Source organism: Balearica regulorum, chromosome 2 (genome assembly GCF_011004875.1).
Source record: "Balearica regulorum gibbericeps isolate bBalReg1 chromosome 2, bBalReg1.pri, whole genome shotgun sequence".
Classification (NCBI taxonomy): Eukaryota; Metazoa; Chordata; class Aves; order Gruiformes; family Gruidae; genus Balearica; species Balearica regulorum.
The window spans coordinates 122,059,670-122,083,834 of record NC_046185.1 but is presented as its reverse complement, the minus strand read 5'-3'; the positions used below and the strand labels follow the sequence as shown (position 1 = coordinate 122,083,834).

Genomic DNA, 24,165 nt, shown 5'->3' with positions numbered 1-24,165 from the left:
AAGTTGGCTGAGCACAGCCGACGTGCTCGGAGACAATTTGTTAAAACTATCCTTCTCTTCGAAAAGCAGAACGTTTTAATGAGGGGATGAGTAAAAAAATACCCCAAGGCCACGTATGGGTTTTGCGTCACAGCGCGGAGCTGGCCCCTGGTTCGAAAGAGCAGCTTGGCAATAGGCGAGGCGGCACTCCGCACGCAAGAGAACAAACGCAAAATAGGTGTGGGAAGGAGACAGCAGCACGCGTTCGGAACAAACTTATCGAGAGGGTAAAACCAGCAGCGTAATTCTGCGTAGTAGGTGATGCCACCTGATGGTGAAAAGTTGGTTTAAAAGCAAACAAACAAAAGGAACATGTAGTTGACTGCACAGCGGTATGGAAGGAGAGAAGTCAGGCGTCGGGCCTGTGCTGTGAAAGGCATCACTCCCTCCCACCTGCGGCAGAAAGCATCGTGCTGGCGTCACGGTGTGCAGCACGCTGCCAGAAGAACGTGTTCGTTCTGTTCCTGGACTGTGTTACCTCCAAGCTCCAGAGACAAGTGCGGGGCTGCGCTCGTTGTACTGCTCCGTGACTGCTGGCGCGTGAATGATGTTTCCTAGAGAGCAAAGACGCAGCGCGTACAGGATGAAACATCCCAGTTTAGCTGTCCAAAGCATAGTGTTTGGTGTTTGTACAGTTTTGCTTTTATAATAAAGGAGAGCAAGTAAAAAATGCACTTAAGCAATTTTAAAGGGTGTACATACATTTATGCGAGTGCTCAGGGAATGGATCATTAAAATGTTAATGAGCACTTAACTCCATCAGGTATTTTTGAAAGACCCATGCAGAATACCATTACAGCAACATTATTTTACTGTGCCTTACATTAGTAATATATTAATACATGTATTAAACCAATTATTTTTAAACATGTTCTAGGTCAAGGCAGTAGATGATGATGGCTTTTGGATTCTTCCATTTTGCAGTGAGTTGGAAAACCAGTATTTTTCATTGCCTTCAGTTGATCTGCTATTACTCCGCAGTACCATGTACAAGGAAGGAAGGGAGGTTACCCAAAATCTTGGTCTTTTTAAGGACCTTTGCATGTTTTATGGCAGAGATGCTCAAATGACACTTGTGACTGCATTGATGACTCCCCGAGTATGTGAGGGCTACGTCTGTTCTACATAACTATAACTTGCATGCATTTCTGCATCTGTTAAGATAATAAATGACTGGAAGAGGCACCACCAAACTTAGGCTGTGCCTTAACATCGAACACTGAAAACAATTCAGGACTTAAAGTTTAAAAGCATTTCTTCCCATGAATACACTTTTAAAAACACAGACTAGGCCTGCACAAATGTTGCCAAGCAAGTAACTAGATACTGCCGCCTTCTTACTACACAGAAAAACTCATCGATTAAGTATAGGTGAGCACTTTTTGTGATACACAGTCTTCATTGCCATCCATGTGACCATACATTGTTCCTGAAATAGTAATTGAATTTAAAAATTGACCAAAAACTCCCCATATTGGGCTATGATTATCATACTGAATGCTGAGTTACGCCATGCAGTACAAGTTACTGCTTTCTTCTGCCAGGTTGGTGTATTTTTTTATGAAAAGTTTGTCAGTTTTCCCCCCCTTCAGAAACATCCACATGCATTTAATTTCTCACCTTTCTTCTGGTGGATTAATTTCATGCTGCTTCTCCATAGATGAAGTTTTTGTCGTATTACATAATCCTGTCAGAGAACGGGGAATTGCTGCTTCTCTTTGGCATGTAGCCTTTCAGATTGACGGTATGGCAGTGAACCTGAAGTAAGCCCTAAAAAGCATCAGTGTCCCTGCCTGAAATGCTAACGTTTAAGAGTAGAAATTGTCTATACATGTCTCTGTATGTTGTGTATATACGCACACACATGTATGTGTGTGTATATATATATATATATAAAAAAAAAATCAGAAGAGTGGCTTGGTTTTAACCACCATGGTTTCCTTGCAGAGAATAAGGATTCTGGAGATAACAAGCACTGTGCACTCCAGAACCTTGCAGGATCAGTTTCACAGCGTGCAAATTTCCATCCCCCAGAAAAGCATTTCAGAGATTTCCTATCCCTCTGGTAAGAACTTGTCTACCAGGATGAAAATACTGGTATTGGGGGGGGGGAGGAACCCAAAATCCACAATAAAAAAGTACTCTTGGCTTAGCTTTTCACAACTTAATTTTATTAATCTTCATAAGCAGGCAGTAAAGAGTATAAAAAAAGATAAATAACCTCAGTTTGTAGAGATTTCCAAATGCTGTTCACTTCACTGGCTCTCCCAGAGATCCATTCAGTTCTAGATGACAGGACAATGTTACACCCGTTGATCTGGTTCCGACTCAGACTTGGGGGAGGATTTAGCTATGGTTACCGAAACAACCACCATCCCCACTGCCTCACCTCCCCTCCAGAAGCAACCACTGTGGCCAAGGGTAGCCACGGTGGCTGCCTGTCCAAGCCACGGGGTTTTTTTTACTGCGACACTGAACCACAGCCATGGTGCTGGCCTGGAAGAAGCTGTAAGCGATGGTGGTGCGGCTGCCTGGCTGGAAGTTCAATAGTTTCAGCTTTCCCAGCTGAAACTGCCAGGAGACGCAGGACTGAGCAGGTGGATCTCCTGGTGATACAGGAGGGAGATTATATACATAGGGAGAAGAGAGAACTACTGAAAAAGGAAAACAGAAGGTGATTCATGGAGGGAAGGTATTCTTTGATCAGATACTGGCTTTATCCAAGTATATCTGGAAGTTCGAGCGATTTTGGAACAAATTTACTTGTTCTTTAGCTGCCAACTCTAAGAAGACTGACTTCCAAGCATGTTCCGTTTGTGCAAAACCACATGCCTGAATGGCTCTGCCATTTGCAAACAACACAAAGCAAAGGTTTTGTAGGGCAAGTAAATATCCCAGAATGTAATTTTCAGCAGCAGAAATTTGGCAGCTGAAGAAAACATTTTAATGCTGTCAGCTGCCTGGTCTTACCCTTAGCTGCAGTTCCAGATAAATCACACAAAATAAGGCTTTTATCTCACGTCAACCTCTGTAATGTCCACACATTCTGAAGTAAATTTTATGTTTTATCAGATATAACTTGGGTGCCACAGAGCACTTCATCATCTTGTAATACCTTCTGCATTATTTTAAGTACTCTAGTAAGACTGACAGGACATAGTATACCAACAGAGAAAGGACAAGGCCCTCACTGTTGATCCTCTAGAAAAATCACTAACTTTTCTTTATTCTATTTAAAAAGATAGTTAGTTCCTTTCAAATCATCTATCAGCCCATGAAAAAACAAAAGAAAACAAAACCCCAACCCTACAACCTGAAAGTAAGAAGGTGATATAGAAACAAGAGACAGAAATTGAAAATACTATTCATGGATAAAGATACTGGCCACTGTCCTCCTATCTCACAAGCTAGTCAATACGGGGAATAGATGAAGTTGGAATAGAAAACATGTTACATGCCGTTGGAATTCATAACCCCATGTTAACTTGTCTTTTGAGTGTATGCATCAACAAGGAGGTCTCTTACATGCAACACACCTGTGTGGAAACCACTACTCACGTGGCCTCACAGGCTTTAGCTTGTTAGCAATAGATGTTGCATGTGGTAATCTCCCTTTTAGTTTTTACTTTCTACTACAGCTGCGCGTGACTGCAGCTCCAGCAACGTGTCCCCGAACCCACTGCAGACAGGGTGTTTGGCTGGCCTGCAGACTGGCTCCTATACCTCTTGGTCTTGAATGAAGGGCTTAACACCTTAATGCTTCAGAAGATCCCAGGCCTGAGACTCTATCCAGACAGTTGAAATAATATGTACATGACAAGCCGGTACTGACTGCGACTGCGAGATCAACAAAATGTAGGGAATACAGGTCAGTGTTTCAGTATGAGAACCTACAAAAAGTATTTCTGTGAAAGTTAGAGAAAAGGACACTGAAAACTCTAGTGGCTTCTGGAGGTAACTATGAGACATTTAAATTTAGGTCAAATTTAGCTACTAAAGCATGAAAGCATTTTGATCCACCTTCAAAGCAAATCTTTGAGATCTCCATGGTACCGAAAGATATAGCTCAGTTTTAAGACAGGCTTGAAAGTCCTGAGAGGTGTTGGCAGTTTATTACACTTTTATGTGGTGGGGATCAACCAGTTTGGAGCAGCAATAAAGACAATTCTATCCCAGCTGTTCCTTTCAGTTCCTGTCATTACCCAGTGCTTGTTCCAGTTTCAGAAATTAGATTATTTGAGGTCTTTTAGTGTCAGCACTGCACACAAGAACAGCTACCATGTTACCACCTCCCACGATTCCTGCTGACTTGTTTAATTTTATCTTAAACGACCGCTGCCATGATCAAATCCATCACCACTTGAGTTTACCAGTTAGTGCAGAGTTAATGAACAAAAAATAATACATACCTGTCAGGAAAAGGCTATTAATCCCTTATCAAGCAAAGTGACACATGTTCCCTGCTGCACACTGGACAAACAAACTAGATTTACAGAAACAATTGCCAAAATATTTCAAAAGCACTCCAATTCACCATATCACAGATTCTTTTGTGTCTCTTCTCTATTTATGCTTCTGAAGTCTTTTTGCCTGTCTTTATTTCACTCTCCATTTTTCAAAAATAAAGTCCCACTTAAGTTAATAGCACTATAAAATTTTTGGTTTGTTTTCAGTAAAGTTAATTCATTCTGGAATAAATACATGTTCAACGCAGCTGATGTTCTTTCGATTACGTGATACAATACTCAAATAAACAAGGAAAAGAAAACACAACAATGCCATAGCTGTGAGGAAGACGAGGAGCCCAGCAAACAGAGGAGGTTTCAGAGGTAATTGGATCAGCTTGCCTTCTGCTGGAATCATGGTCGTGAGGCTTAACATGTAACCGAGTGACCATGCTATACTGCTGTTACCAACCTGAAATAAAGACAGAAGAGTCCTATTCCCATGGACTTCTCAGGCAAAGAAAAGAGGTTTGAAAACCTCAACTGCTGATGCTGGCAACTGCCCTTTAAGTTAGCAAGGAGAAAACTTTAGTGTAGTATACAAAGAAGATACAGAACCATTTTAAATTACCCCTTTTTTTCTTTTTTTTTCCCTGTCATTCCAGAGGATAAAAATGGTCACTGTGCTACAGAAGTGAGACAAAGGTATTAGACGGATGGGTACAAGGACATGTGGTATATATGCAGACAGCCAGTTATGGGATTTTTCTGTGCAAGAAACACACTTTAAAAAAAAAAAATCAGCACTCCTGTGCTAATTCCTAGGATGTTATTTAGTTCAAGCAAACAAAAAACTCACGGAGTCCCACCAGCATGGACAAAGAGGCCCGAGTAAAGTCCCCAAAGCAGCAACTCTATCATCTTTTGTTCCACGGTTGGTTTTGTGCCTGCAAATGAACCAGCAGTAGGCGCTTCCGTTTAAAAAAAACCCCAACCAAACCATAGGTGGAAATCTACAGGTGAAACAAAAGCAAAGGGAGTATGTTTCTATTTGCTCCACAGTCCTGCTTTGCTGTCTTTCCCAACTTCTAATTTGAGCAGAGTTTATCCATTTTCCACTGCCTTTTTCATTAAATCATCATCCTGCCACTTGGTAAGCACAGGATCAAAGGGAGAAGATACAGTGTCCCATGTCCTCCTCTCACATTCCCAGGCTCCAATAGTGGTTTGCCTATTTTATATAAAACATATAAATACACATCACTGCCTCCTATAAATCAAACTTTAAAAAAAACCCCACTATGTTAAACAGAGTGAAAAAATAAGGAGGGGGACACATCAAGAGAAATCAAGAGGAACTCATTAAACGGGGCTAGCCTAGAGGGTCAGCTACAAGATATGTATTTGGTGTACAGTCTAGTACAGGTAGCTTGCTTTTTCAAAGGGCCTGCACCACTTTCAAATCACTCCAGGCAGTTCTAGGGTATACTGTAAGACAGACAAAGCTGAAGTTGCATTCTTCTGCAACCAGCCAGCTCTCCCAAACTCATTTGGCTTTCCATCTTCATTACAGGTCACCCCACTTTGCAACTACAGAGATGAGTTTGCCTGAATGGCTGCATGTAAGTAGTTTGCTTAAGTTTGGGAAACCAAACCTCTTTGGTTATTCTTGTATAAAAAACATCATGATGAAGTAGAGGGATGAACTTTAATAAATTATTTAATGTCTTTAATGAACAGTTTTAAGCAGTCAGCTGCTGGTTGTAGGAGACCATAAGGACCTATAATATTTTGTCCTTTTTGTAGTTGTGTATATCCTAATACCAATACCTTTTGTTTAACTGATAAAAAGAAAGCTACAGCAACAGGAACTGGAATATAACAGGTGAGTAAAGAGGTAAGATGGATCAAGGTGGTTTGTCATCGCTGAGAGAGGGGAAAAAGTTCTCATTATGTTTAGAACTTTTGCAAATCATCAAGCTCCAGATCTTGCCCAGATCTTAGCACTGGGTTAAGGTTTTTTCATTGGTTGTGTTCACTAATTAAAAGGAAATATACCCCCAGCATAGGCAAAAAACCCCACCCTCCACTCCTGGAGAAACTGTGCTGTTATCTCTGGGGTAGCTTAGCTGATCAGTTAACATTAGATCTTATTTTAATAGGGGCAGATCTAATTAAGAGCATGTTATTTTTCCTTTTGGAGTTTCATGATTACCCTAATGCAAAATCTAGGTAACAAAGTTATTAATTTCAAATAAGCCTTCTGGGTTTTTATTTTGCTCAGTACGTTTATAGTCTTGGCAAAATACAGAAAAATTTTGCTGTGTTTGGCTGCTCCTATCCGCTGGGGACAAAACAAGATATATTTAAAGACAGAGACAAATCCACCCCCCACCAGGTCCAAATTAAGATCCCAGAGTAAGCTCTATGCTGATTTCCTGGTAGAACGGCTAAACTCTGGATACTCCTCCAGAGCTGCTAATGGTTGCCCACCAGAGGACAAGATAAGGCAAGAAAATCCTACTTGACTCCTTAGTGCACCAGTAATAGATATGACTGTTCAGAAAACATTGCTTACAGAAAACATTTCTCATTTGCAGCTTGCCTGCACACCCTGCATTTAAGAATACTCCATGAAGATCTACAACCTATTCTCTTATTGGTTTTGCGTGCAAGTGCTTAAGCATTTCCAAACCGTACAGAGATTAAGAGACAGCCTGGGACAAGGTTTTAAAATAAGGCTCTGTACAGTCGCAGAGAGGAAAGCATGGAGTCACAGAGCACTGTGGGAACCACACTTCTTGATGTAACAGCCAAGCTTAGATAGTGGACATGCCTTCTGATTTGGAAGCAAAGATTTCTTAGCAGTAGCTTTAGAATGGATATATACAAGCTCATTCCAAGTACTCTTTTTTTTTTAGGAGAAAAATTCCGGTCAAGGAAGAGAGAAATGCAGCTATTAACACAAATGTTGTAAGCTTTCTCTCTCTGCCAACTGAAAGCCAATACCCCATCAATACACATTCTTATTCCAGAGAAGCAGATTATGGCACAGATGGATATGCCAGCTGAGGATAAAAACTGCCCTAGTTGCTTCATCACCACTCACTGACTACAGACCAGCTCTGCCAGCAGATAGAAAAGCGGGAGTTCTCCTGTCCAGCTCAGCAGGGTTAGCTCAAACTGACCCTGACGGCAAGGTTTCAGGCACATCACTGCTTAGAGCAAGCCACTACTTCAACAAACTGGGGCAAGGTTTAAAACACAATTATTTGATCCTTTCTTAAAGGTCTTTGAAAGAATCTAGGCAGCATCTCCAAGTAATGCTGCAACCCCTGGAGCCAGGCTGAAATCACTATTGAGACTTGAAAGTGGCTTTGTCTTATGCCGAACATTTGACAATCATTTACAAAGGCTGTTTACAACCATTATATTTTTGCATCTTCTGTCTCCTTTTGAACTTCTTTGGATTAAAATAATAGTAACAGGAAATTATTATTACTCACCTCCTTTTGAAAGTGTATCTGTGGCCAAGTTTCTGCATCGAAGTTGTAACCATGTACAAGCAAGTAATAAATGAAATTGGCTGAAAAACAGTAGGATCTAGCATATATTTCTTCAAATTTAGGCAGCATAAACTGGAGCTGAAAGCAAAAGGTTTTTTAAAAACACATAAATTATGAAAACCAAATGCTTTTGGTTTTTATAACTAGAGAATGATTTGGATTCCAATTAGAATTTAACATTTTTCAGAAACATCAAGTAAAATTGTGGACAACTAGGCATGGAGATTTAGAAAAAGAAAGACCCTGACAGTGATATAGCTTATGTAGTTAAAAATTAAAATAAACATAAAACTGCACATAAAAGATTGAGGATGTTACGGTTCCTAAATTTTCCACATTGTCTTTACAGCATGGTTAAAACTGTGGTAGTAAACCATGGCCACAAATCTCTTTTAAGAGCATCACAGACAGAGTCAGCCTTGCACGTGACAGTCAGTTATTAAGTGATGATGGTAAGTTCCAATAGGAAATGCTAGCAACAAAATGAATGCAGACAGGGAGCCAGTTCGGTGATGTGAGGTACTTTCCTGCAAATTTATAATAGGTCTGTCAATTTACTCTAGCTTCACGCTATCAGAGATGAGATCAGAACAAGGCATAAGGAATATTGGAGGATTAGAAAAATACAGAGTTAAACCTCCATTAAATAAAGATGCCTGCAAGTTACACAGAACATGTTATATCACAAGACTGCTCTTTGGATGTCAATTGTGACCTGGGGTGCTCGTTTGGATCATGAATATCAGCTGGAATTCACAGAGCCAAGCAAAGTGCTTTTGATCTTCCAGTCTGATCTGAAAGTGCTGTTATGAGTCCCAGTGGTTACAAGATCAGGTCCTGAATATCGCAGCATACAAATACAGACAGATCAAGCAAGCTGTAAATTAAGAACTGCTGCGTGAAAGCTGTACAGAAAAGGTCATGGATTGCCAGTTGGGGACAATTTGCTTTACTTGCTTTTCTTAGCACAAGTAATAGCAAAAAAATATGAGACTATACCCATCCCTCAGATGAACTCTGAGGACAATAATGGGGGGGGGGGAAAAAAATCAATTTTCCTTCCACCAGTACAAATTCTTCAGGCAGCGGTGCTAATTCCACCTCTTCAGCTCCAACTACACTGCGTCTGCTCTGTACTACTGTGCCCTCACAGGTAATGTAGGATACAACTGATAAGTACTAACTGCTTTGAATATATAGTGATAATATTGATAATATGTGTGATTGAAGTGTGGTGTTAATGAATGTCAGTCTAGCAGAGTTTTGTTTTAAAATTTAAACTGACCTGTTCTATCAGCCTTCTAAAAACTTCCATAAGGGCAACCTCTAATCCCCTGAAATGCATAAATTTACACCCAAATATATTCAGTTGCAACAGCCCTTACTATCTTTGTGGCATCTCAGCTGTACAAAGCTCAAAGATAAAAAGAAGAAAACACACGCACTGCTTTGCCACATATGAATATAGGCCAGAAACTCAGCTTAGAATCACAGGGAATGAAATTTCCAAACCTATTCCAAGTTTTAAGCATGCTAGAAATACTACACGGTTTAAAGCACAGGGGGGAAACAGATGTTGAGGTTGATACAGACCTTCTGAAAAGTTCTGAATACTTGTCCTTTTTACATCTCCCTTTTACAGATAAAAAAGAAAAAAAAAAGAAAAAAAACAAACAACCCACTTACCTGTGCCCAGCTCTGTGAACAGAAAAACCACATACTTGAATTGAAGTCAGCTAGGGAGAAGTGCCCAGATAAATTCAAAGCATTAATTGTATAGTAGAATCCTGAGAAAGCCTATAGAAAAGGAGTAGATGACAGGCCTGTTACTTACAGAACTACAGAAATCAAAAGGAAGCAAGCTCAAAAAGAAATGCTGTGTTTGCAAACCTACCACAAAATTCCCTTTAACTTTTGGCTGATGGATTCCATTAAATGAACAGTCTTCTCTGTCTCTGCAAGCAGTGAAGTTAAACAATAAAGAAACCATCTCCTGGCACAGACCTGGGTCTCCTGTTCCATGGAAGTTCACAAGCTGGTTTGGGTAGTAATTTGCTGGTCTCAGAGACTGTGTACAAAGGCTGCCAGAGAAGTACTTCATCGTTAATGAAGTATTATAATTCTGAGGGTAACATGGATTATCCACATTGGAACTGGTGTTTGATTTCTGGGGAAAAAAAAAACCAAAAACAAACCAACCCAATAAAGGTAACTCAAAAGCAAGAAAGACCTAATTTGACATTAACTACAGGAATCTTTAAACCACATATGCACGTATGTTTGTTCTCTTCTCTGTCATGGCTGATCAGTACCACGTTGCTGATCATTATCAAAAATTCATTGTGGTGGGTTGACCCTGGCTGGAGGCCAGGTGCCCACCAGAGCCACTCTATCACTCCCCCTCCTTCACTAGACAGGGGAGAAAAGGTACAACGAAAGGCTTGTGGGTTGAGATAAGGACAGGGAGAGATCACTCACCAGTTATCGTCACGGGCAAAACAGACTCAACTTAGAAAAAAAATTCATCTAATTTATTACCAAGCAAAACAGAGTAGAACAATGAGAAATAAAACTAAATTTTAAAACACCTCCCCCCACCCCTTCCTTCTTCCCAGGCTTAACTTTACTCCTGGTTTCTACCTATTCCCCCACCAGTGGCGCAGGGGGACGGGGAATGGGGGTTGTGGTCAATTCATCACATGCTGTCTCTGCTGCTCCTTCCTCCTCAGGGGGAGGACTCCTCACACTCTTCTCCTGCTCCACTGTGGGGTCCCTCTCACAGGAGACAGTCCTCCACCAACTTCTCCAATGCGAGTCCTTCCCATGGGCTGCAGTTCTTCACAAACTGCTCCAGCATGGGTCCCTCCCACGCGGTACAGACCTTCAGGAAGAGACCGCTGCAGCGTGGGTCCCCCATGGGGTCACAAGTCCTGCCAGCAAACCTGTTCCAGCGTGGGCTTCTCTTTCCACGGGGCCACAGGTCCTGCCAGGAGCTTGCTCCAGCACAGGCTTCCCACAGGGTCACAGCCTCCTTCAGGTGTCTCCACCTGCTGTGGTGTGGGATCCTCCATGGGCTGCACGTGGATATCTGCTCCCCCTCATCCTTCCTCCATGGGCTGCAGGTGGAATCTCTACACCCCCTCATCCTTCCTCCATGGGCTGCAGGGGGACAGCCTGCCTCACCATAGTCTTCACCATGGGCTGCAGGGGGATCTCTGCTCTGGCACCTGGAGCACCTCCTGCCCCTCCTTCTGCACTGACCTTGGTGTCTGCAAAGTTTCTCACATCTTCTCACTCCTCTCTCTGGTTGCAAAAGCTACCAGTAGGGGTTTTTTTCCTTCTTAAATATGTTATCCCAGAGGCACTACCACCATCGCTGATGGGCTCGGCCTTGGCCAGTGGTGGGTCCGTCTTAGAGCCAGCTGGCATTGGCTCTGTCAGACAGAGGGGAAGCTTCTAGCAGCTTCTTGCAGAAGCCACCCCTGTAGCTCCCCCACTACCAAAACCTTGCCACGCAAACCCACAACAATAATTTATAAGGTCAGCAAAACACTTATAGGTCTAGTTGGGCCTTTCTGTCAAGCAGTACAAAACTTTCACCAATTTTTACCAAATATGAAGACCTTTGTATGAAACCTAAGTGCGTCGGTCCACAACTAAGCACAACAGAGCTCTTACTGGGGTCTCCAAACTCCATCAAAGGGAAGCTAACACAAGCCTAAGAACCTGCTCAGACATTACTGAGCTGCAAGAGTAACATAGCAAAGCGTCTTAAACAGACCTGGAGCAGCAATGCTAGAAGCCTTTTCTCAGCTTCATCTCTCCCATAGCACTGGAAGCTGTGAGTGTAGACATTGTAGCTGTAACCATACAACTTCACTTGCAAGGTGCTATTGAAATTCTCCTGAGAGTCCTCTGGGATAAATGAAATTTGAGTGGAAGCTCCTCCAAGATCCAGTGCACCCACAGTCTCTTTTCCATAAGGATGGACCCATGTCCTCCAAAGGTTTCTCTACATGTAAAAATACAAACAAGGCTAATTAGAAATATCACCTGCTTGTTCTCCCTTCAAGCTTTTCTACTCTTAACTTTTTGAGATTCCCTCCCGCTTTGTCCTGCACCCTTTCCAAAAAATCTCATCTCTGGGGAAAACATGCAGATGCTTTTTCTACATAAGAGGGATGTACTTTCACAGAGTGAAATGATCTTTAAAGATGAGAAAAGGGAATGCAGTGTAGCTTTCAACTCAGAGGACAGCACAATGATCAAAGCACAGGACTAGCCAGATCAATATCTGCACTAGAAAGCAGGGAACTGAAGTCCAGGTACCCGTGAGATCTTGATCAAATCTGGATGGAAATAGTATGAAGATTTGCTTGTTTCAAGGCAAGAAGAATTATTAAAGGAATAGAGTATTAAGAGATCACATAGAAAAAGAGAGTGAAAATAAAAGAAAAAACACAGAAATTCAAATGAAAGCTCCATCAAAGTCAGAAGAACAAGGGCCCCTAATCTACACATTTCCTTCACTGAAACTGCAGTGGCAATAAATCTGATCTATTCAGCCGGCATTTTTCCCTATTACTCAAAACATCCCCCAAATTCTGTATTTGATCTACATAGATAATCATACAGAATCTGTATTCTACACCTTGACTATCTTTATGTTCACTGTAGTATTATTTACTGAGCATGATGATATGAATGTATACACAAGAAGAGAAAAGGAACTTTATGGGCTAACAAATATAACCATGAGAAAAAAAATCTACAGTGAAAGATTCCCACTAACAGCCACTAGCAGAATTTGACTCTTAGCCCATTGTCACAGGAATGGTGAAGATTTCTCTCTCCTACACAGGCAGGTCTTCACACAACTCTCTATACCAAACTGGCTTCGTAGTGTCTTGCAGTCTCTTCGGTAGTCCTTATGAATCTGCCACATGGGATTTGGTATCTGGATTATTAAAATTCATGTGGTAGAAAAGTGACACCACCTTGAAGTTCATGACGTCATTTTTGTTGCGTGAAATGCACACAATGAGAAAACTCTTTCAGAACATATGATTTTTCTTAACTTTGCAGGAGTCAACAACACATTCACCATGACCTATCACTCAGATCACCAACAACTAATTCCTGCTTGGTAATTACCATGATCTAACATGAATCGTTCAACTAGGACAGCTAACAATACTCAGGGGTTTGGTTGAAATTTCTTTCAACCTAATGAGACTATCTGGAAGGAGTGCAGTCAATGCTAAGGGCAGCACACAGCTGCCATGAATGCAGATAAACTGCATTGCTGATCACCTTGGTACAGCTTTTACTGGGAATGAAATTATACTGAATGTCTATGTATAAAAAAGGGTTCTTACAATACATTTGATTCCCTCTCTGCTATGAGGCCTGACAGAATTCTGACTTCAAGGACAGCATAAGTATCTTTATATTGGTATCACTTTGTCTGCACAAGACATGACAGTTGGTATCACAGCCCACTGGTCATAGCCTGCAACTCTTCAGCAGTATTGGAATGAATTGTATATGAATGATTTCTGGCTCAGCTGAGGCATATTTGGCCACATCAATTTAACCACCCTCATTGCTTCACACAGTCTTGTCTGCTTAAGACAAGTGAGCCAACACCACCAAACAGTTTGGAGACCCCTAAGCTGTGCAGATCCTTCACCAGTAGAGCTGCAGGGACAGCAAACCACCTGAGGAAGTCACAGAAAAACAGAAGAAGTCATCTTTAATGGGCGCCATTGTCAAGACAATCAACACCTGTCACAACATACCAATGCATTTAAGAGCAATGCAACTTCCCTTTCTAAGTGAGGTATCTGATGTCATTTAGGGAAGAGCCCTGTTTTGTGGATCAACAATTTTATCTGCGCCATATCACATTCCTGTAACATCATACTCTTTGATTTACGTTTGCTTTGTTCTATTACAGCCACAAATGACCCTGTTATATTTAAGTGCAAAATGGAAACTATAATGTTTTAACAGGCATGTCCTCTCAAACTTCTAATCTATAAGAAAGAAACAGTGAAAAGAAAAGCATGCAGATTTTTTTCCACACACCTCTAAGAAATTGCCCATTAAATAGTTGGCTGTTATCCATCCATACACCCCTTCCTCTGGCCCAGTTATGATTTGTGCACCCCTAAATTCAAAAGGTTGTGCTCTGAAGTAGTTTTGAATGCTTGCAAGGACTTCATTGGCTGCCGTTTCATTTTGCAACCTAAGCAATTCACAAAACATGAGACACTGAGCATCTGGAAAGGCAATTTCATGTTTATTGTTCACTGACTAGAAATTCAAGAAAAATCCTACAATCACCTAATAAAAAGTAGACATTGTTTTCCTAAAGGGGAAGCTTATGAAAGGGAACAGCCAAGTATCCAGCATCGTTTCAGCAAGCAACTTCCCCACTACATACAAACTTCACTCTTTATCATACAAGTTCATGTTTCTTTATATGTACTTTTCTTTTTAGTGAGCTGAGTGCTTATATGACAGCTGCTGGTTAAAACAGTCCCAGGGCCTTTCTTCCCACTCCGTTTAGCCACAGAACAAACACAAAAAGCCAGTTTGTGCTAGGGCTAAAGCCACAGAAAGACCCCAAAAGCTACATTACACCACATTCACACTCAGAAAACTCTGCACTGTCTAGCTTTAATCTGCCTTTGCTGCCTACTGATACGCACAAACATATCTGTTACATATCACTGGATTTTAAGACAGTAATGGAAATGAAAATTAAACTCTTGCCTTCTCCAGAGTAAAGCAAGCATTTCTTTTCAATATGGCATAACAGAGGATTTTTATACAGCCCCACTTTCCCTACTAAAAATGTTAATTACACTAAATTGGCTGGGCTCCATTTCCTTTTGAGATGGCCAATTTCCAACAGATAAAAATGTGTCCAGTACATTTTTCACGTTCTGTTTTCACAGACTGCTATGCCAGTATACGTACAGAGCAGTTCAAGTTTCTGCCATACCTCAGTAGTCTCATGCCAGCTGTAGCCCCCAGATAAACAGAAGTGTTTTTATGCAGATTAACTGGTATTCTCTCCTTGACTTTATTCAGACAGTCATCAAAGGGTTTGGCAAGAGCTCCAGGGTTACTTTCATAGCTGGATATACCAGGGCCTAAAAGACAACAAGTAGATTGATTTCATTCTGCTTTGCCAACTACAAATTAGCCCAATTAGCAAACAGGTGTTAAGAGAAAGAGATTTCCCCCTTCCCTCCTGTAATTGCAAGCAAGGATAGGATGGTTGAAAACTACAAGTGCTTAAAGAATAAACAATGTAGTGAGCGTCTCAGATGTGTGAGACAGAGAAGATACTTGAAAACTGCTCGCCTGTATTTCTGTGTATATACATATACACCTATAGTACCATGCCTAGAGTAAGATACACAATATAACCATATAACACAATGACAGCAGTGCTATATTCATAAGGAAAATAGGTTTACTCATGGCAGATGCTGTAGAAAATTGCATGTCTAATGGATGTAAAACTTCTCTGATCTGCTAAAGTATTGAAAAACCCTCCCTCTGCAACCTAAGACAAAGATTTCCTAATGTGGTTTGCCAGAATCGTTGTGGACACCATGGCACCTCTACAGCTCATTGCTCACAACTGCAAATAAAATAAAGAAGCTTCTGCAAAGAATTGCTGGTGAAATTTCAAGATGCACACAAATGGCTCCTGAAGTCACAGAGGTTCAGGTCTAGGCTGGTGCATGAACTACTAAGTATTTCACAAATTTCCAAAGCCTTCAAATAAGAGGACTGGGAGTTACACCATGCTGCGTAAGACATAACTGTTTGAACAATTAACATCGAAGTCTTTCCTCCCTTGCTCAACACTCCAAGGACCAGCAGGACCTCACCTTGTTCAGGCTCAACTTGGGTGTGAATAAAAACATTCCTTACTAAAATTCCTTAGCTGAGGAAGTTGCACAGGGAGAAATTCAGGCATTTCCATGAAGCCATTGTTCCACAGAGAACAACTCTGCCAGAACTCCATATAGTTCTCCTGTAATGGCCATCTCTCTCCGAACCTGATCCTGAGCTAAGCAAAAGGTGGCTCTTACAGAGTTAAAATGAGAAAACATGTATGTTCAGCCACATTGCATTGATAAAAACAGAAGAAAAAATATTTAAGACTTTACAGAGTCCACACTCCACCACTCCCTTTTCCACAGTATGAACTTAAACATAAACACTACCATGTCGTCATTAGATGTTGACAGCCCTGGTTTGGAATAAGTCTAGCACAAGCAGGCCTGAAGCTGGAAGGAAAGCTGTTACCAGAGGAAAACAGAGCAGCAACTACTGTTTTACGTTCTCAGCTGCTGCTGTTGCTTCACATTCCCTTGGTGGCAGCAACCTCCATCTCGCAGTGCTCAGACAGAGCAGGTCACAAGGCAGTGACCATTTTGTTCTGGACAACCACCTTCTTTGTCAATGCTTAAAGCCTGACCGGGACAGATTAATTGCACTATATAGAAAGAGTTTTGATTTGGGCCTGGTTCCTACACATAGGGGCAGAGGTACCTAATAAAGGCAGAAATTAAATCATAAAACCACCATGGAACTTATAGAGTAGTTGCTCATTTGACTTTCAAGTTCAGTAGGTATGTGAAAGTCTGCTTCTCAGTATGCCCAGAACCACCCACCAATTTAAGTGCTTAAGGCTATGGTTAGAGGGTCACTAAAGAAACACTGACAGATGTGTTCACTGCTGCCTCCCACGGCTTCATTAGGGACCTCTCCCACGAGCCCTCTCTGTCCTCCAGTGCAGAGCCACCCAAGACTAGAGGAGTGAAGCCTGGTGATTTTGTACACTGGAGGATGAGGAGTACTTTGGTTGACCATGGTTAAGGCCCCTCTGGACTTGAACAGTTCACAGCAATTTGGACTCCTCCATTTTGCAGTTTGTTGTATTCCCTGGAGATAAACCAAAATCTAAACCAGTTAACACAAATTCACGAAGTACTCCTCTGTCATTTTTTGAGAATAACACAGTTTCTCTGTGCATTTTCCTCACACCAGAATTCCTAAAGGCAACATTCCTAATGAGTCAAGACATAAGCTAGCAGAGTGTACCCCCACCTCAGCAGGATGGCCACCTTTCCTGCAGTATGTAAGGACACACCACCAGGCACATGACTTGTGTGCATGCATGTTACACTTGCTTTCCTTTCCTTGTTCTAAAATTGCTGAGAATGTTCACACGTATATTTAATGCTGAAGACAGAAACGTTGGTGCTGTTAAGAAACCATTGCCTTTTACTCATCTCCTAGTTACTTATGGACCTCTGTGGCTACATCTCCAGCATCTATTTCCAGACACAAAGAGGGATGCAGGATTTTGCATCATCATGACTGAGAGAGAAGGAAAGGGAAAAATTCTCCTTGAATGCCACAGTTGTTATCAGAGATCACCAACATCTGCACTGAGACTTCCTGAGTTGCCCCACCTTCAACTCTTACCTACTTGCAAATCCAAACCAGTACCCTAAACAAAGCAGTACTGCTGAAGTCAGTATCTTAAAGGATAATCTAAAGCTCATTTAACTCAGAGTAGCAGAATTTATGAAGTTTGGCTTCCTGCAGAAATCCCTTATGGAGTAGCTACTGTTTAATAATGTGGATTTCTCTCCCCTGCCTGGCCATCTGTCTCCATAAAATATGTGGAATTTTGCTATCTTTGAAAGCTTAGTCAAATGTCACTGAAGTTGACTAAGAGATTCAAAAGCTGTTAGGAAGGAATTCACAACAAGCTATTAGAATATATACTTAACCATACTGGAGCATGAGCAAAAGTCAGTCTAGTCTAGCATCTAGCATTCTCCGAGAGGAATCAATGCAAAACCTCAGACAAAAGACAGGGCAGGTAGGCAGTGGTAGTTGTCATGGGACACGTTCTAGCAGTGCGCAACTACAAGTCTTCCTGTGCCAAAGGCCAGACCTGCATATCTGATACAACTATGACATCCTGTCAGAAACAGTTCTGCAATTTAGCTATTTTACTTGATAATTTTATTAGATGCTTCCTAGTTCTGTAGTATGGAGAAGCTCTTCCTGTTCACCTTCTGCACACCTTTCATAATTTCCCCTTGGTTGCTGCTTTCCAAGTAATTACAGAACAATTCCAGATGAACTACATAAGCCTCGTTTCTCTAGGAAACCTGACTCAAACAGCAGAGATTTTTTTCTTTTAACATCACTAAGATTTCTGGAAAATAATAACTAATTTGTCAAACCCCTATAGCATACCTGACACCCATTTTTGCCTCCATCAAAATTAATGGCTAATATCTAACAAGGGCTAGATCCCCATTCTTCTCAAAGACTTTTTATTCCAAGCTATTTTTAAATATATTTTATACTTCCCTTTTAAAATAAATAATTTCAGGGCACAAGGACTAAACATTTACAGGGCATGACTCTCTGTAGATCGAACTCTGTCTGCACCAATCATGCACCGCAATGGAGTATATAAAGTTTAGCTACAATTTCCTCTCTCCGTTGCACATTAGAGCACCCTGCTGTATCAGCTGGAGAAGGACTGATGCTGACAAATACAGACATAGTCTTAACAGTTCTTGCTCCCCAGCACTGAAAAGGGAACACAGCGGAAAAAAAACCAGTATAAGCTTCCAGATAAACTCTTCTTGGAAGCTAGAAAGAAACAAGGAACTTCCATTTGAGTTCACCTTTCACATTGCACTTGAAGGTTTGGCTTACTACACCCGTGTCATTTTCTTTTTCTGCTGGCCATTCATAGACGTAGACTGTAGTCCGAGAGGATCCAGCATCTAGGACTATCCCATACTGGGGATTAAAAAATAATATATTAGATCAAGAAACAAACAGTGACAGCTTAAAGATGTTTGTGCTCTCTTCATCACTCTTCTGACTTCAGTGTGTGCTAATGAGTCATAAGTTTCAGTGCCTCGGCCTCATGCACACGGGCAGGTCCTTACTTCACAAATCACTGGCTCAATCTTCAGATAACTTACCACCAAGGAACCAAAATGTTAAATTTTGCAACAACACTTGAAAACTTCAATGGCATAGCAGATAATTTATCTTTTGTGCCACAAAGAAATGAGCCTGGATGCTCTCAACATGCAGCCTGGGAAAGAGCTATTATGCCACAGATAACACGAACTGTAGTTATCGTTCAGTAGCTGGTTTGGTTTCATGTAGAAGAGCCAGAAGAAGGCCATTTACAAAGAGTAAGTCTGTTTTCATCATGTTATTGCCATATTTAATTTTAATAACCACTAACTGCAGGACACTGCCATGTCCAGGCTCCATCATATCAAGTAAGTACTGGAGGGTTTCACACTGGCATACCAAGGTCCTCCCTCTGTTCCTGAAGAATTACTTCTTGCAAGTGTTAATCATTCACTGAGGACTAGTCAGCATCTCAAGAATCAAACATAGGATCTTCCATATCAGCTGGGATTTTCTGCATTGGCAGGCTTACGGCCCAAAAAGAAATCCCAAACAAAGGCATCCAGCAGAGGAACCACCAGTCTTCCCTCCAGAACCAGCCATGAAGCCATTGTGATTCAGGAAGCAGACCTGCCCACCTAAACCAGTTCCAGATGGTCAAGGTGGGTCCAATGTTTGCTTAAAGAGTAAGGCAGACAATTTTATCGTTCTGAATGTGAAACTGAATTAATGACAAACACAAATGATGTGTAGGCCATCTTTTAGATAGTGGCTTCAGCCAACATGTCAGTCCAGTCTTGCCTTGCATGAAAATTGGCAGGATGTAAGGCTGCTGCAAGCAGAGATTTGGGGGACAAGAGAGTAAACTTCATGTGTTCCCCTGCAAGATCCCAGCACACACACCCTGCCACACCACACAAACACATAAAACTGGTATCAGAATACAGTGTTATCCCATTGTCTGACTCATACACCAACAAATGATTCAGACAAAGCCAAAGGTGTTTATAATCCCATGAAGTGTAATGAGACATTAGCCTATCACTATCAGTATGTGAACTATCCAGTTAAATACATATGCAGAGGTAAAGGCAGAAAGGACTTCAAAGAAGGAGCTGACAAGGTTTATATGGTTGTAGCTATCGTGGGAAAAAACAGAGAACTCCAAATGCCAGACTGCACAGCTTCTCTAGAAGGCTAATTTCTACAGCTTTGTCCTCAGTTGAGTGCATCTCTCATTAAAGGAACTGCACACATACTCCAGCAGCACAAGGCAAAGCTTGAATTCCAGAGTATTTCAGTTTTTTTCCAGTTTGCTCTGCCCCTCCTCATGAAGCTACTTTGCTTCTGTTAATATCCAGCAAGTCCCGACATGTGGTAAATCATGAAGTGCACACTTACAGCTCAAATGCTTCTGATACACAGGAGCACTTTGCAAAGATTTCAGCATAAACTTCCTAGCTGTGCTTGGGGGCAGAATTTAAACTCCAGGTATTTCCCACTTCAAAAGTATTTAAAAATTCCTTCCAATCTCTGCCAAAAAAAAGCAGTGGCATTTTCTCCTCGTTTGGCCTTTCAGTCTTGGAGAAGAAATTGTGTGATAGACATCACAGACAGGGAATCAAGGAATGCTTTTCCTGCTTTGCCATCAACTATGTGATCTTGACCAATTCTCTTTTTCTCTCAGCTTCAGTTTTCCCATGACAAAGATGTGATTAAACATTAATTTATGGCTGTAAGCTCATTTGAATTACCCCATAAAAATTAGTTTAGGAACCTTATTAAATATAAATGTAAAACATAGTTCTCCTTCCTTACATATTCTAAGACTTACCTTAAGCCCTGGGGAGAGGATCTGTTGCTGATTTATCTGAATCACTGCGATAGCAATGACAAGAACTATGCTTAGAAGAAGGAACACTTGGGCAACGACACTTGGGGTTCTGGTGAGCATCCTGAAACAACAAATAGGGAAAAACTTAAGGAATGTGAAAGGATTCAGTGATTCTGTTTTAAGGCCTGAAGCCCTGAATCAGTTGAGACTCCTTATAAAATCTCATTTCATCAACTAGATTACGCTACATGAAAATTCTGTGTTGTCCTCAAGAACTACCTGGTGTTTTGCTACCACTAACTTTTTATTGTCTAGAAGAGGTTTGTGTATATTGTCATGCTAATGAATGCCAGATTTCACCCTCAGTTGAAATGAGTCTGCTCATTTCCCACAGTGTGTACACGTAGATGCATGCTCACCATCTCCCATTGCCTCAGGAAATGAGAGCAATGGGCAGGCTGAGGCTAGTGCACACTCAATGATCTCATGTACGCCTAGAACATGGACACAACCGCAGCCATGTAGGCACAATGCTGGAGGCTGCTGAGTACAGTCAGGTGTTTCTGCAAAAGATGCAAAGTCCGTGTCTGCAATAGATACAGGCTGCTTCAGCAAGAAACAAAGCATGTTTTAAGAACACGAACACAGGCATCTTTTTTTCTAACTGCTGATGTGTTCATGAAGTATGCTTGTGTGTGTGCATATTAATGCGGAGCCTCTTATTATCACCCTGCTCTAAAGATAAAATATACAGTTTAACTCACAGATCTTGCAAAGTTACTAAATCTAAGTAAATCTGAAGTGTAGTTGTTTTAGACAAATCCAAAGGCGACATGAAACGTGCATACTGAAGATAAAGCTGTTTATATGTTCATATCCTCTAGAAAGGTTTTCTAGAATTCAAATGTGGTTTAGGTTTCCTGTAATTTCTGTTCATCCTTTATTTTTGCATCTCCCTGTCCAGACAGCTCTTTACCCCAAAAGGCCCTTCAGTACCTCTGAGCACTGACAATCTCTGTATCGAAAATTCTTATGCTCCACAGGGGTTGAGAAGGAAAGAAGTGGCTGGTAGGAGATGGCAAGCTTAGAAGTTTCAGAGGAACACAAAGAGGAGAACTTCCCTGCCTTTCTCATTTTCAGGAACTGGTTATTTTGGCATAGAAATATCAAGTTGGCCTGGTGTGATTTATCCTGACTCCCATCTCCTAATTCTTCCATACTGACAGTGGAGTATACCAGTGGCTGTTCAGGGCTGACCTGCTGTTTCAGCAATTGCCGATGCCAATCTGTGCCGAGTCCATGCCCACAGCACACTGGCTCAGCCCTGTTGTACCTGCAACACATGGTCTTCTCCTTAGCTCCAACCAGAGCCAGAGGGCTGAGGGAGAAGGCAGAACAAATGTTCTTCACACAGTTTCCATATTCTAAACTCCATGGGTTCTTCAGCCTGTGTACCCGTGGTCCAACATCTATGTTCACATTCAAAAGAGAAGCAAGTTATTTGTTTTGTTCTGGGACTAGCTTCACTCTGAGCTTTGCCCACTGCTGTTGCTTTCCTTCTTTGTCTTCTGATTTCTGCTGTGAAATCTAACTCAGACTGGCTTTTGGAAACTCTTCATTTCAGCCTGACACATCTCACTTCCAGAATGTCATTTTTTACACTCATTAACCCCCTTTTCTAAATCCATATGGGCTCCTTGTTTACTGCCAATTTACTCTTCCAATATTTTCTTTTCTTGGCTTGGTAGTAGCTTTATTATCTTAATCGTCAGCCAGTTTTAAGAGAAAATTACCAGCCACATTGATGATTTATTTACTGCTGTCCATTGCTTTACTATCCTGAGGCATTCAAACATCATGTACACAATGCATAAATGACAGAATTAAATCTTATTTGTACTATTAGAAAATATGTTAACACCCAAGATGAATTCTCACTGCAACCTGAGGATGATTTCAGGTCATTCTAATTGGAAGCGTTTATACAGATCAATTCATTTTTGAAAAGAGACAGCAGATTTTAACTATACATTTATGAATAACCATCTGGACAAAATACTTGTCTTTAGGGGGAGAAAAACTCTTTTTCTTTAGCTGTCAACTGTACACAGAGTTATCTATAATTGTAAAGTGACTGAAAGAGAACTATCTGCTTGCAACCTAATATATACCACTCATTCCTGGATCAAAGCACTAATGTTCAGTGCTGGAAAAAATAAGTCATTATCAAAGAAACACTCAGGGCAAATGACTCTTTGAAAAACTAAAGTATTACTAAAGAGCAAAGCAATAACCACTGTTATACTATAACCACGTAAGAACACCCATGATGACTGCTGAAATATTTTATGCTGCATCTGTTTGTAAAGGGGAAATTGAAATCTTGGTTTGTTGAACTTCTCACATGCTTCCCTGCTACTGGGATTTGTCTTCATCAGAGATGATTTCTCTTTTCACAATCTTTTTTGGTAGGGAGCATATTAGGTAAGGGAGCATCTCTTAAGACATTCCTCATACAACCTTGTCCCATTGGCAATCAGGACAATTTCATCAGAGAATAATCTGTAAATCCTGATTTAAGCAACAGCCTCTGTATCACAAGGACACCTTACATTCCATGCCTGCTTCAAGTCATCCCAAAGTTGACATCTTTGCTATCTGAATTGTGCAAGGCGCTGCAAGATTTCACGTAACTGGATCAGAAGCGCAGGGCTGTATTTACTTTTAGCTATGCTCACCTAACTCTCACACACATACTGGGCAATACGGTCATGCTTACCCATTCACTGCAATCTGCAGAGATACCAGAGAGGAGTTCATTCACTCCACAGTTTAATCAGAGAGTTGTGACATAAGTAACGATAGCTAACATTGCGCAGTTGTTAGCAAAAAGCCAAATAAATTAAGATATAATGAAGTATCTAAAAGCAGTTGCATTCCATTATTAAAGCAACATCAACCTGAAGCAAGAAACAGCATAAATACGTATTTTCCACGTCCAATTAAGTACACTGGGTCACACGGAAATATATTGGAAGGATCATTTTCTACACCTTACTTCAAGCAAAAAGAATACCTGCCTGCAAAGAAAAATTGACTAAACTTTTTCATACCACCACCATTTTAACTAGGTTAAATACAGATCTGTGTGAATGACAGTGCATATTAGATGTTGAAATTCCATTTCCCGTGTTACTTGAAACATCAAACCCACTTACTTTAGATACTAACCTGTTTGTTCATAGGGTGGATGAGCAAGCACCATAAATATCTTCCTTCATACTATAAC

The 24,165-nt window shown here is 41.1% G+C and overlaps 1 protein-coding gene and 1 long non-coding RNA gene across 3 annotated transcripts; one reads left to right on the top strand and one right to left on the bottom strand.

Moving 5' to 3' along the window:
* The first annotated feature begins 5 nt into the window (after positions 1–5).
* LOC142600529 (uncharacterized) lies at positions 6–8,078 on the top strand. The gene is made up of 4 exons (XR_012834066.1): positions 6–962; positions 1,987–2,104; positions 6,058–6,106; positions 7,085–8,078. It is a non-coding gene; the product is annotated as an uncharacterized LOC142600529 (long non-coding RNA).
* Positions 2,100–24,165, bottom strand: ENTPD3 (ectonucleoside triphosphate diphosphohydrolase 3). Of its 2 annotated transcripts, XM_075745699.1 has the most exons (11): positions 24,108–24,165; positions 22,210–22,345; positions 20,877–20,997; positions 18,796–18,913; positions 15,063–15,213; positions 14,141–14,300; positions 11,832–12,062; positions 9,945–10,217; positions 9,737–9,847; positions 7,991–8,128; positions 2,100–4,956 (listed from the first exon to the last, which is right to left on the bottom strand). In XM_075745699.1, the coding sequence occupies exons 1-11, from the start codon at positions 24,139–24,141 to the stop codon at positions 4,723–4,725; spliced, it is 1,707 nt and encodes a 568-aa protein (XP_075601814.1). In that variant the 5' UTR covers positions 24,142–24,165; the 3' UTR covers positions 2,100–4,722. The 2 variants fall into 2 exon arrangements, with proteins under 2 accessions (XP_075601814.1, XP_075601815.1); XM_075745700.1 differs by lacking the exons at positions 20,877–20,997; positions 22,210–22,345.

Excerpts from the sequence above, each read along its gene's own strand:
- ENTPD3 (XM_075745699.1), bottom strand. The coding sequence starts at position 24,141 with ATGGTGCTTGCTCATCCACCCTATGAACAAACAG. Across the intron at positions 20,998-22,209 it reads GAGAAGACCATGTGTTGCAG|GATGCTCACCAGAACCCCAA; the intron begins GTACAACAGGGC and ends TTGTTGTTTCAG. Across the intron at positions 12,063-14,140 it reads TAATGGGCAATTTCTTAGAG|AGAAACCTTTGGAGGACATG; the intron begins GTGTGTGGAAAA and ends TTTTACATGTAG.